Source organism: Anopheles bellator, chromosome 2 (genome assembly GCF_943735745.2).
Source record: "Anopheles bellator chromosome 2, idAnoBellAS_SP24_06.2, whole genome shotgun sequence".
In the NCBI taxonomy this organism is placed as follows: domain Eukaryota; kingdom Metazoa; phylum Arthropoda; class Insecta; order Diptera; family Culicidae; genus Anopheles; species Anopheles bellator.
This window is the reverse complement of record NC_071286.1, coordinates 34,019,301-34,033,070: the sequence shown is the minus strand read 5'-3', so window position 1 is coordinate 34,033,070 and position 13,770 is coordinate 34,019,301. Positions and strand designations below refer to the sequence as shown.

Sequence of the window (13,770 nt, the reverse complement as noted above, 5' to 3'; positions counted from 1 at the left end):
CCGTGGCACACAAAAGGAAGTGATGATTTTCTCACCTTTCTGCCGCTTTCCGGCGGAGCATGAGAAGGAGGAAGTGGCAAAGGTGGCAGAATTCATAATCCCATTTTCCAGATCAGAGATCGGACCGCAAACGGGATGAATTCGATTTGCTTGAAGAGCTATCGTGCCGTAAAGAATATCGTAAAACCCACAGGGAGTTGGTGGTCGCTCGGCTCAGCCATCAACGTAAATAGGACACGCGCTTCAAAAGACATCCCAAGGGGCATGTTGAATGAGCTCTTGAGGGTTTCATTAAGGGGTGGTTTTGTCAATGATTTTCTTCATTTATGTGAACAATGCGACCTTCATTTCATCGGCATTTGAAACCGGTTAGACTGAGTTGCTTTATAATTGTTACTCCGACAACCTAATATTGGTTAACGGTGAGCGAGAATGGGTTGTTTGTTTTTCAACCTCGTATCAATGTAATCCGAGCGACCCGAGTGCGGTACTTGACTCAAAACTACCATTCTCCAAAGACAACAATATGTTCTTTGGACCAACCAAAATTTACAAGATCGGCTACGAAACGATCTGGACGGGAAGACGACGGGAGCACAGGAGCTGATAAGTTCTAAATTATTGACAAACTGTGTTGGAGTTAGTTTATGCTCCAGATCTCTACTTTTTCGTGTATGACCTTTCGGCATCTGACCCCATCATAGAAAAGGAAGCACCGCTACTGTTTCGGGTAAGTTAGCATAGCTTCATGAAATAGAAATTATTTGTACATTGCCTAGAATGCTACAGTTCCTAAATTTTATGTTATGTAAATGTAATGTAAAAATGTAAAACACTGAGCGCAAGTGCTCCAAGGCGTGTCACTAAATTTGTAGCCGATCAACACATCCAAAATGGGCCTCATGAACGATTCCCATGGTAGATGAATAGAGAGCACACACACTCTCGCGATGGCAAGGACTTCGTCATTGTCGCACAGAGAAATCCGACGACTATTTTCCCACAAATTCGGTACCTTTCATCGTGGAAATGACGCTCCGATAAATAGCCATCCCTCCCAGAGATAGCACAAATCGCACCCTCAAATATCAATAAATCAACCGTTCGCGATGAACAAGCGAGGTCCTCTGGGGCTCCCCTGATAAAGCCGATTATTCTGGCAGCCGAGCAGCGCAGGACGAACGCCTCGCAAATCGGGAAAACCCCTAAATCGACGTCCCGAGCGCTACAAACGATGTGAGATACGAACGTACGAACGAACGCCGTTGAACGATTGCCGAAATTGGTTGGAAATTGAATTAAACTGCCATTAGGAGCACATTTACGTCCTCATCGCATCGCAGCGTCGTCGCCGTCGCCGACCCTCTGTTGGCCATATTTTACGGTGGCAAGTTCTTACCCTCCGTTCCGAACCATCAGAAGCATTGGCCAATCGGTTCGAACGCCTCTGCGGCGGAACGGCTTAGCCCAAAACGCGTGCAGAGAAGAAGTGCCGGGAACCAGTAACACGACGGCGGTGGTAATCGCACCAATAAGCATCGAGAGATTCGAATTTCCGCGTTTGCGGGTTGGGCTCACTTCCTGGCCTGGCGTGTTTCCTGCCGCGCTGGTCCATTTGCGCCATTGCGCCAGGCGTAGGGCAGAGTTAAAGTGTTCGAAAAGTTGGAAGCTATTATAGGACGTTTTCGTTGAGGTCGGGTGTTGATCGATGCAAATGGCACTCAGGAACGGTTTCCGGAACCGCGGTTCTGTAACGTGAGTGCAGACGAACAATTGCATACATAGATTTCGAGAAAGAAACTCAGAGCAAACCGAGCGTTTTGAATGAATATGGAAAAGTATTTCAAAGAGACTACATAAAACTATTCCCGTAAATATTCCGATTCGGATTGGTATCGTTACACCTAATTTTTGGAGATGTCCATGTGGAAAACTAAAGCTTTTTGATCCGTCAATGTTCGTTTGATGTTCGTTTGTTTGTTTGTCGGTTGTTTGTTCCATCAATTTTGTTTGTGAGACTAACGATTTCTTCATTCCATTATTTTTTCCTCAAATTTATTTATCTTGAGACGTTTAAGGAACATAGGAACATTAGGAGAAGACACAAGAAAGAAATAACTGTTGGATGAGCTGAACTTACTAACGAAATAAATAAAATGCTATTATGCATTCACTTTGAGTGTAGCTCTGGGGTCTTCCGCTTATCGACCGCAGGCTGCACTTTGACCATCAATCGATCGATTTCGATCAGGCTCGATCGTAGCTAACGGCCAACGACACCAGCGCATCGCTGGAATTGCCTCAAATTTGCATTAATACCAGGGTGACACCGGAGTGCACTAATCAAAAATGCAAAATTCGAATAACTTTCATATGTATAAGCACGAAAATTGAACTGGCCCGAAGCGACCGGGGAACCGTCCGGCTGAACCCGGCGACCCCAGAGACCGCAGTGTGTCCGCTGTCCGCTGCGCGCCACATACGCGAGTTGTCAATAAAAACATTTTAATGATCATCATAAAAATGTGTCTTCGTGGAACGCGCAGCCAACGGCCTGCGCTGCTTGACCTGCCGGTGGCCAACAGGAACTCGCGAACCCGACCAAAAACACACATCCGCGCACTTTGGAATCGCCCGTCCCGGGTTGAGGTGTCCCTCGGGGACGCGCGCGGTTACGCAGCACTTCCCATAACAGGACATCGGAGTCAGGACGCTGGATGGACGCTGTCCCCGTGGCCATCTTGCCAGCCGATGGAATCATAATTGCTGCCACTCGCACCACCCTGCGGTACATGCTGTCAAAAAAGGGGACCGAGACAAGCGCAAAGCGGAAAGAGATAAATGCCCACCAAACAATGCGGCGATGGGCGGTTCGGCACGATCGGTGGAAAATGTTTTATAAAAGGAATTAATTTATATCAATTATTGGAGCCATTACTGCTGTTGCGGCATTCCCGCCGGCGCGGACAGTGCGCGATCGCCTCCGGGACGTGAACAGACATTCCGGCCACGTGCTGCTCCGTTGGCCCGGCGATGGCTATTAAGGTCAGGATTCCACAGCTACGCCGTCCGCCATTCCGGGAGGCGCTGATCTTCCAGCGCAGCCCCCTTCGATCGCCGGCCATTCTCTTTGCCCGCCTCTAGCCCGTCTGCCTAGAGCTCGCTGGAGGCCGCTGTTCAATTCTGTAACGATAAACCGTGTCAAGACACACGCAGGCTAATCGATCAGGCTTCGTTGTGTCACAAATTGTTTCACATGTCCACCGTTACAATTCTTGCCCGGGAACTCGTCCGGCGAATGGTGTCACTTTCGAATTCGGCAACGGGACGAATGAGTGTTGTGCCGAAATCGCCGAAGACCCGGGGATTTATTGGACCGCAGCGTTGCCGTCTCCCTTGGGGTACATTCTCTCAATCTCCGCTCAACGCGGACACTCGGGGCCCAAACAAGGACATCAGCCAAACGAGAAAAGTTCTCTCTGCCCCCCACCCGGGTACGCTCTGCAATGTCAGCAATGTGGAGTCATTAAAAATTAAAGATTTTCATTTTATGGCTTATTAAGCGGGGTGGCTCACCGTTGCCGCGGTTTTTCCTTTTTGCCTACCACGGTCTCGGTCACCGAATCTCGGAGGAGCTGCGTGCTCGGGCGGGGCGGGTAGCAGAATGGAATGGACCGCAGGCTCCCGGGGGCCGGTCGCTGGAATGTGGAAAAAAATAATAGGCAAAACAGGCGCTACCGGGCCAACCATTCCAACCAATCGACATCGGCTTTTTGCCGACCGAACTGCATCCATATCGAGAAACGCTAGAACAGGGACCTTGGGCTCGGCCTAGCTGGTGGAGAAAGCAAAGAAAGTATGGGCCCCTCGGAAGCCGAGTTTGGACAACAATAGAAACCGAAGATGCCATTCTCCAGTATTAGCTCCGGGAATCGTTCCAATGCCTTCTGAAGCATCTGAAAGAGGGCCACGGTGCAACTTCAAGTATTGGGGTCCTCTTACAGCCCAAGGTGTAGGCTACAGTACCGGAAAGCACTAGAAATGAAACCATCATCCTTCTCTGATGAAGAAATCAATCACTTCACGAAAAGTATCCCGGAACATTAAACGGAAACATGCATTTTACCGGCACGATTTCGGACGCTTTCATGATCCGCGAGCAAAGGACCGATTTAACGACATTAAACAAATATCGATTCGTTGGTGATCGTTCGACTGCGCGCCTTACAAGGGTTTCGACAAACGGATCCTCTTCGGTCCGCGAAGGCGCAAACCACACACGATCCAGTTTTCTCCCTCGGGCGTGCCATTTCTTTCTCCCCAGCAGCATCGGTGACTGCAGCAAAACATTATGTTGCTGCAAACAGAAAAAACCGCGATCTAATCGCGGATGAATAGCTATCGACTGGCCATTAGCGAGGCTTGTTAGTTTTTACAGCGCGACGGGCGCATATATGTAAAGCGCAGGCCGTGTTGTTGTTGATGTTTTTCTCACCTTAGTGTTTCTTTTTTGAGGCGGCAACGGAGGCGAAGACGTCGATGCAAAGCACCCCGTCTATGGCTGCGGCGGTCCATCCTGAGGTGCAATGAATTCTTCCCACTTAACGTCTTCCTACGGACCTGCGGGGAGACTCGTTAAGGGACTAAGGGCCACCTCAGCGTAAACAAATAATTGAACACAACAGATACAACCTGGTGTGTGCGCGCTAGGTGCGGCTGATACGCCATATCACCTAACCGGCCCAACATACTTTTTCCGCCAACTGCGTTTGGTCGTTTTTATTTGCTAATAACTTCCATTTCCGGGCCACGCTCCGGGTTCATTCTGCCCATTTCTTCCCGCCACCACGACGACTGACCTGAGAGGCGGTGGCGGCATCCGCTTTGGAACCCCGAAAAAGGAGCCCAACCAGCTCGCGTCCCTAATGCGCGCCACTAATGTCTTCCCGGCGGCCGAGCCGCCGATGGAGCGGGAGTGTTGAACGGAACCGCGAGCCGATGCCCATCTCAACTTCATGAAACGTTCGTCAAGCGACAGGCGCGCTACCATAAACGGGGCTGGTGTGTGGTCTTTTCCGGCCCGGCCGATGATCAGTGGCTGATGATCGGCCACGGGCATCGGCTACTGGCCGGCGGGCGTGATTGAATCGCCACACTCGGCCGGAGTTGGAAAATGGTAGGATTTCGTTCTCCGTTCAGTTGTCACTCATCTCATCGAGGGGCTGAGCCGCAGGTCCGGCGCACGTGCACACGCCACACGCCTGCTCATCCTCGCCGGGCGAAAGCGATCCTCGGCCTATCGAAGCGCTATCAGGAAAACCTGCGAAGGTGTTGAAGCTACCGACAGAACAGTGGCATCCCAGCGCAAGGACCACGGGCGACTGATTAATTAATTCGAAGATTGACAACTCATAGTCGTGGCCGGGTTGTCGCGCGCGTCGTGACGCTTTTCATCAACGCGTGTCGCGCTCGGAAGGAAGCATTGGGCACGATTGGGCTGCGCGGGCCCTCCGGAGCATCAATTGGTTTCGAATTAGCCGGTTCACGACAACCAGGTGCAGAACGAGGTGTCCAGGTTCTCGCGGGACCACCTTCTACGGTCAGCCAACCGACGGCTGGCCTCCCCCGCCCCGGCACCGAGTGCCCGCCCGGAAGTCTGCCTCGCCCGATCGGGCGGTGAACGTGCCGCCGAAGGGATTCGTTCCATAATTACCGGCCGGCAACAATGGAAAGGACTCCGTGTGCGACTTTTAATTACCAGCATGCTCCTTACCTGAACGGAATAAGTTAAACGAATCTGAACATAATTGGCAAACGTGCCCCGTGGACGTTGGGAAGGAAGACTTTTTATCGATTTCACAGTGACGACGACGCCGTAGCAATTCACACAAGAAAGGGACCGAAGGAAGCGGGACTTATCAAGTTGCATACTAAGTAGGGATGCTTTTTAAACAGTCCAGAGGCAGTGACCCTTGTTTTTATGACCGCATCGCATTTATTCGGTTGCGCTATGCCGTACCTCGAACGGCGGCTGGTGAAGGTTTCTGGGTCAATCAGGAGTTTGTCTTATCGACTTCCGACGGGGATGTAAAGCCTACACGTAGCCTGAATTTTTCAATGCCTGCGTCTATGAAACAGAAATACAGCCGCAGTTTGGTTTCAAAAGTTCAAAAGTTGAGAAAATCCATTGGCAACCGTTTGGGAACAAATTGCTGTGCATTCGTCGGATGCACAGCAACAACCTACCGGGCGGAAGATAGCGGAGTGGAATACGGAAGGCAACAGAAAATCAATTCGTTTCAAGAAAATTCGTTACGAATACAACTTTGAAGGATTGCGCCTTCCCGTTTACCGTAGAAACAATAGAAAAAATCTAACCAGCGAAGACATTTGGGCCTCTATTGATACCCTGCAAAAACCATATCGAGTTAAGGACAAAAGAAAAAAGGTTAAAAAGAACATTGAAACAAGTTGTTCCCATGTTGGAACACTCTTAGGTCATTATAAATATATAATCATCAAAATAGGGTAGGCTACATAAACAAATCGTTCCCATACTTGTTCGGCGTTCGGCAAGAAACGTAAAAGTTAAATCAATTCACAAAAACAAATTCGAAGAAAATCGGTATTGAAATATTCGCCGTTGTGAAACCCTCGTGAAACATTCCGTGGCTGGAAATGTTTCGCAGAACACTACAACAGCCGATGGCTGTCACATCGCCATCTGACAACTTACTCCGAAGAAGACGAAGAAGACGTCTTCTTTTCTGGTTGAAAGAAGTAACGAGAGGAAATCGTCTCGGGCTCGTCGAGAAAAGAACGCAGCGACCGTGAATCGGGTTGGAAAAACATTGTCGCTATTATCGAGATGCGGGCTGATCAACGTTGGTAACCGGAGTTGTGCGTGCCGCGATTCCCGAGCGAAACAACAACACGCGAAAGTGCAAATCTGTGAGACCCAATGAAGTGTTTGTTGTTGTGAGCCGAGGTGGTGTGGATTTCTTCTCCTAACGGGCTCGCGGCGACGGACGACCTTTTCTCTAACGCTCGCAGTCATCGTCGTAGCCTTCGCCAATAAGTGAACATGATGACATTGAAACGGTCTCAGTAGCTCCAGGCATGTTGTGTCGCCGTTGGTTACGGCTCGCCCACAATATCGCCAGTGAAGTGAAGCTTCTTCGAAGCCCCATCGTGAAGTACACGGTCCTGGGAACGAGCTGAATCGGGCTCGCCAGGGAAGAGTCAGCTGTTTTGAAGAAAATTCGTCCCGATGCTCCTGGGTCCGTGAGTTTGTGTTTGTGCCAGTAGTAACGATAGCTCGACGCAAAATGTCCGTAGTGCGAACGAAGGTCCTCGGGCTGGTGGACGTAATAATGCGTGTGCCGAGCCTGTTCATCATAGACGAAATCCTCAAGATGGGCATGGGAGTGCCGGTGTCCCGGAGCGGAGCTCCTTTGGCGAACAGTACCACCGGCCCGCTGCAGTCCTCGCTGCCCCCGATGTTGCCAGAGGACGACGATCATGGGATACAGGACAACATCGAGATGTACAAATTTATCTCACTGTCAGTGCTGAAATTTCTCTTCTGTTTGTTCGGTAAGCACCGTGGGCTTTGCGATCCGTGGCCTGCAAATTAACTGTATTTTCGCTCGCTTCCGTCTCAGCATCTCAGCAGGCTCCGCAGGGGCAACCTGTTTGCCAAGAATACGCGAGCCATCCAACGGGGCTTGACAGCCGTAGCCTTGGCTCGGAGATGTAGGTTACTTTGCGCATGCATCTCTTTCGCCGTCTGACGCCAATCCCATCTCTTTCTGACCTACATTCGGATGGTCCGCGGATGGTCGTCAGGTTCGCGCCGTGATACGATTCATAGCGATTTGGTTTATCATCCACACGTCGCTCGTAACGGGCTATCGGTAGTTCCTGCAGAGAGTCCTTCATAAGATGTTCCCTTGCGTACATGATTATGCCGGATGTCCATCACTGCTGGCACACATCCTGGCAATCAGTAATGATTAAATCCTCGTAAACCGAATCGAAATGTGGTTGGAGCACTCTCCTAGCGGTTTTTGGCCGTATGTAATGTCTTCATATTACACCATGCAAATAGTCCATCGATGGCCTCGATTCATTTACTTTAGGCAACAGGTGTAATTATTTTACATAGTTTTTTCTCTGAACAGGAACTTGATTTCTGTCCTAGATCTCAAATTGAGTTAGAAAGTGGGAAAGTTAGAGAGAAGGATTAAAAATGAAGCGGCAGTGGAAAACCTTCGGAGCCTGTCCGATAGTCAACAAGTTTCATGGCAAGCAAACTGATCAATTTCTTTGAATTAATCTGCTTGATTTCGGTTCGTTTAGCTTTACCTGCCATAGGTATGCTCAAGTTCTTCCGATTGAACCTGCAGTTCTAATAAAGCAAACAAAATGTTTGTCTTTCCTTCCAGAAAAGGTAATTGTGACATGCAAACCAGTGACTTGGAAATGGGCCAACTTCCGACGTAAAGCTAAAACCGGTTGGTCAACCGTTCTGATTGCGTATCTAATCGAATTCAAAATTAAACGTTCTGCGGGGATAAAACTACAATGTAAAGCAAATACTGCCTTCTTTCTTGTTTCAAATTTTTGAAGGATCAAGCTAAATTAAGCTTGCGTGTGAAAGCGGAAAAAATATTGTGCTTCAATGACGAACATCTTGCTGTCCTAACGAGTACTGGTAGAAATCGATATGATACCAATTCCTGCCCCGCTACCCTTTTCAGCCTGTAGTTGAAACACAACCGACTGCCTATTTCTACTAGACAAAATAACGACTTATGCGCTTCATCGTCTTTTCTACGGCGAACGAGACGGTTCGTTGTTCAATGATTCAGCAACTTGCCTGATAACGACGTCACGGAACGACTTCAGTCCAGTACAGGGTTCACTTAAGAAGCGATAGGGCCGTGGATTAATGTATTTGTCCATGGCTCCAACGTTTGTGTGCGTACAGGTGTGTGTACACGACCGTTCCGTGAAGCAACTGTTTTGTTTGTTTTTTCGTCGCACAACAAATGGTGCATTTGTAAACGGAACAGACTCTTCCAACAAGACACATCACTTCCAATGTACCTGCAAGATGAAACACAAGTTATGATTCTTTTTTCTCAATAAGTAAAATACCGTAGAAAGATGAGCAGCAACATTTGTGGAGATACGGAAATTTTAGGACTGAAAGAATGAAAATATGCTCAATGTGCAGGAAGAAACATTGATGTAATAAATGAGCATATTTTATTTTCATGATAAATTATCCTCCATTCGTTTGGTTATCCGTAACGTATACGTCGTTTCTAATGGGTTCGTTTCTCTATTTAACAGGTGCCATCAGTGCAGCGTGCGTGTTTATGCTATGGACTAGACACTTGGTCATCGTCTACATGTACATCGTATCCGTAGGGTTAATATTTCTTTCGTACTGGAGCAACGTCTCGGCCCTGTCGGTGATATCCGACAGTCCCAGCCTGCTGGAGGACATCCTGTCACTCAACATGGAACGACTGCTCGATCCTGGAGGTGTGCTCATCTCAATACTGCCGCATCTTCTTGCTCAATGGCTGATGGGTGTTATTTTTGCCTACATTCATTTGGGTCCAAGGTAAACAAGGAACGAAGCGATCGGAGATGGTTCTTTGAAACACTCATGGAGTAACATTGATTCTTTCGTGTTACAGGTATAAAATCACACAGAAGGCCCTGCCGTTTAGCTTCCTAATGCCGCTGCTGCTCGCGATGCTTCCTCTACCGTCGGTAGTGCTGAAACATTCCCCGGCATTCGCTGCCATTCTGCCACTCGTCCTATCGAAGATTGCACTGTGGAGCTCGTCTTTCGACGTGGTCAAAACAATCCTGAGCGGATATCAGCATGCCCGTGCGTACGCCGGAAACTTTGGCATCGCGACGCTAATCGAAAACGAATGGCAGCGCCTGAATGTGCCGTGCGTGTTGCGCGTTTTCTGGAGCATCCGGCTGGCGGAGCACCTCATCAGTCTGCTGATGTCATCGGAAGCTCCCCTGCGCTTTGCGGCCACCATGAAGACGCTGCTCGTGAGCGGCTGTGAAACGCTGACCGCCGTGCTCGGTATGACCAGCATCATCTCGCTCATATGCCACTACATCGGGAAGATGGTGCAGCTGTTCCTGCTGTCCGAGGACTACGACGAGGACAAATCGATCGGTACGGTTTCGGCGATCCTGTTCTACATTCTGGCCCTGCAGACGGGGCTCACCTCGCTGTCGCCGGACAAGCGCTTCATTCGATTGTGTCGCAATATGTGTTTGCTGGTGACGGCTTTGTTGCACTTTCTGCACAACATTGTTGCACCCATACTAATGTCACTGAGTGCTGCCCGTAACCCCTCGCGGTAAGTACGCGTGATGGCCCGGTGGCCGGCGCGTCCCTCCTCTGCGCTCTCGCTAACCTTTCTTCGGTTCCGTCTCGTCCTCTCTGGCCCTCTTCGGTTGCATCTGCTCTTCCGCGGGGCATATGCACTTTTTGCAGAAAACGACACGCACGAGCGCTAATGGTGTGTGCTTTTCTTCTTATCGCGCCGAGCTCACTGCTAGCAGTGCTCTGGTCACGCCACTCACTCTCCACCTGGCTGCTGGCCGTGACGGCCTTCTCGGTGGAGGTGATCGTAAAGGTAAGTCCCGGTCCCATATCACCACCACGTACGTTCGTGTATTCTTTGAGTGGCACAAAACTTGACCCAAACAGTAACTGCTCTCGGCGCGTTTTTGCATATTTGTCACTTTTAATGGCCTATTTAACGGATCGCCCGCAGGTTCTGGTGAGTTTGGCAACCTACACACTCTTTCTGCTCGACGCTCGGCGGCAAACGTTCTGGGAGAAGCTGGACGACTACGTTTACTACATCCGTGCGTTTGGCAATTCCGTCGAGTTTTGTTTCGGCATTTTCCTCTTTTTCAACGGCGCCTGGATACTGATTTTTGAATCCGGTAAGCAACTGGTGCGGGTGCCACGGGTGTCTGTATGTATGTTTGTTCGACTGCATGTGGGTATGTGGCGGGAGAGAGCGTCGCGTTGACCTCGATTGGTCGTACCGTCAGTTCCTCGTTACCCTTGTCCCTAACACTTTCCTTTCCTTCTGTTGTTTGGTAGTTGCGCCTAGTTCTTCTGGTTTGGTCCCTCTTCACACTCTACTTGTTCGATACATGTTTCTGTACCGTTTTCGACACACGTGTAGTTTGTGCATTTCGTTACAATTTCTTTTCAATATTACCACAATTATTCCTTTCTTTATTTTACCCTTTCCGTTCCCTTTTCGTTTCGTACGAATTGACGAACACTTCCCGCATCCCTTCAATCGAACCACCAAACAACACACCTGCACATTGGCCATCCAACACCATCCCGCATTGAATGTGGGGCTTGTACCGGCCTGTCCTTTTCCCATACCTCCCCGAGAACCGTATCCCCATGCTGCCGCATGATTTCGTCGCTCTATTGCTCTCTTCGATGCATCGCTTACACTTAGAAACGATTCCCATAGGCGGTGCCATACGCGCACTGATGATGGGCATCCACGCGTACTTCAACATTTGGTGCGAGGCCCGGGCTGGTTGGGGTGTGTTTATGAAGCGCCGAACAGCAGTGCACAAAATCTCTTCGCTTCCCGAGGCTTCTGTGGCGCAGCTACGGCACTTCGATGATGTGTGCGCCATCTGCTATCAGGTAACAGGCCGATTCTTTCGGTTGTCTTCTCATCACGTACTAAAACTGTTCCCAATCACCAGGAAATGACTTCTGCCAAGATTACTCGCTGCAATCACTACTTCCACGGGGTTTGCCTGCGGAAATGGCTGTACGTGCAGGATCGCTGTCCATTGTGTCACGAGATCATCATGAACCAGGACGGAAGCCCAGACGAAAACAGTACCGATGATCGTGCCAACGAAAACGAACAGGTAAGCTTTAACCAGGGAACCGGAGAAAGGCAGAACAACTTATCCGATCATGATGGCACCTCATCGGAACTAGGTTAACGGTGGCGACGCTCATGCTCAGATGCTTCAACATGCCCAGCAAACGGCGAATACCGCGACTGGCGCGAGCGCTGCTACCGGAGGACAATCGGGCACGGTGCTACATGCTGCACTGCGCGACAGTTTTAGCGGCACCGGAATGACCAACGTTGGTTCCGTGGAAGACGAACTACTTGGTGCGAGCCACGGTAGCAGCGCCAGTAGCAGCGTTAGTAGCAGTAGCATAAGCAACCATACAAATGCGGGAGATAACGGAAGCAGCGGAAGCAGTGGTTCGTTGTCCAGCATGTCGAATGCCTCGCTTGTCTCGACGGCGGCCATTTCCTTCACGCTTCGCCCGCATCATGTACTGCTTCAACAACATCAAACACAATCAATAACCGGCCTGAGTACGTCGACCCTGCTCAGCGAGTCCGCTTCTAGGGCACAGCTAGAGCTGCTGTCGGCACGAATCACGTCGGAGCCAACGGCAGGCACTTCCGAGGAAGCTGCCGAGCAGCGGTCAGCATCGGAGCATAGGGCGTCCGTTAAACGTGACTTCTTGGACGAGCTGCAATAGAGCGCCATTGTTGGTGTACAGGTGACCGGTGCCCGATACTTCAAGCACTGAACGCAACCACTAGGGTATACTAGGGTGTTGTCGTGTATGTTAGTGAATGTGACGGTGTGTGTCGAGTGTATAGATTTATGTTGTAGATAGGAAGGAAGTCGGCACCACTCTGTCAGGGCGACGGGAGAACATGCTAGCTTGCGGAGTTCCACGCGAGATGCTGGTCTGGCAAATGGCGCTAACAATACTGTGACTGTGGTTATATGGTTTAAGAAAAAAATATGTTTGGTGTATTGAAAATTATCTCCTATCTGAGCACGAAAAACGCCTACAACAGAGAGGACTATGATCCTCAAGCCGTGCAAGGGTTTGAGGCTTCATACTGGCAGTCGATTCGAGGCTAGTGGCACTGTAGCGCCTGGAATGGACTGGAATGGTTCCACCTATTGATTGCAGCGCAGCTAAGAAATTGACAAACAGAACATAAACAATTCCTCTCTCGACTTATTGCGCAATATTGTGAGATGATTTCCGACAAGGTACGGATGCGCGGATGCGACTACGAGTTCGACGGACACAGTGGTGCCCACTGTGGGCGGATAGTCCACTTTAACACAAAGAGGAAACGAAAGCCCAAATATGCTCTGATGAACCAAGGCGAACCACAAAGTGAAAACGATTACACAAAGGGCGAATAATTAGCGACGAAGCAAACCAAAGGGGGAAAAATGTGTATTTAACTTGTCCGTTAGGCGGCCGCTGACTGTTGGCCCGTTTCCTCCGAAGGTCTGCTGTAATTGGTTGTTCTTTGTTTTATAGAAATATTTAATGCGTATTGAGGCGTGTAACGGATAGTCAATGGAATTGATGAATTAACTCTACCGTTCGCTACAAATAGCAAAAAGACAAACACGGAAAGGTAATTAGCATCAAAGCTGTTGGTTTAGGATATGTTTCCAAATTTTAAAGTTTTTTACCTTTGATCCTCTGGCACAAACTCCTTTCGGTCATGTTTTTTACTCCGGTTTCATTATGTTCTGTTACTCCAGCCCTCTCTTAGTACTTTTCGGACACGTGTACATAGTGTGGTCTTTGAACGACCAAAAATAGACCCAAGCGCAGAAAACTCAGACTCGAGGTGATAACTAATAAAAGAAAAGAAAAATTCTTAACAA

General features: G+C 49.4%; 1 protein-coding gene across 2 annotated transcripts; it reads left to right on the top strand.

The window, feature by feature from the left end:
* The first annotated feature begins 6,831 nt into the window (after positions 1-6,831).
* Positions 6,832-13,731, top strand: LOC131212723 (protein TRC8 homolog). 2 transcript variants are annotated; one of them, XM_058206701.1, is made up of 8 exons: positions 6,832-7,596; positions 9,361-9,637; positions 9,714-10,403; positions 10,541-10,682; positions 10,824-10,998; positions 11,553-11,734; positions 11,797-11,967; positions 12,041-13,731. In XM_058206701.1, the coding sequence occupies exons 1-8, from the start codon at positions 7,329-7,331 to the stop codon at positions 12,602-12,604; spliced, it is 2,469 nt and encodes an 822-aa protein (XP_058062684.1). In that variant the 5' UTR covers positions 6,832-7,328; the 3' UTR covers positions 12,605-13,731. The 2 variants fall into 2 exon arrangements, with proteins under 2 accessions (XP_058062684.1, XP_058062683.1); XM_058206700.1 differs by having other exon boundaries at positions 11,538-11,734.
* Positions 13,732-13,770: the final 39 nt, after the last annotated feature.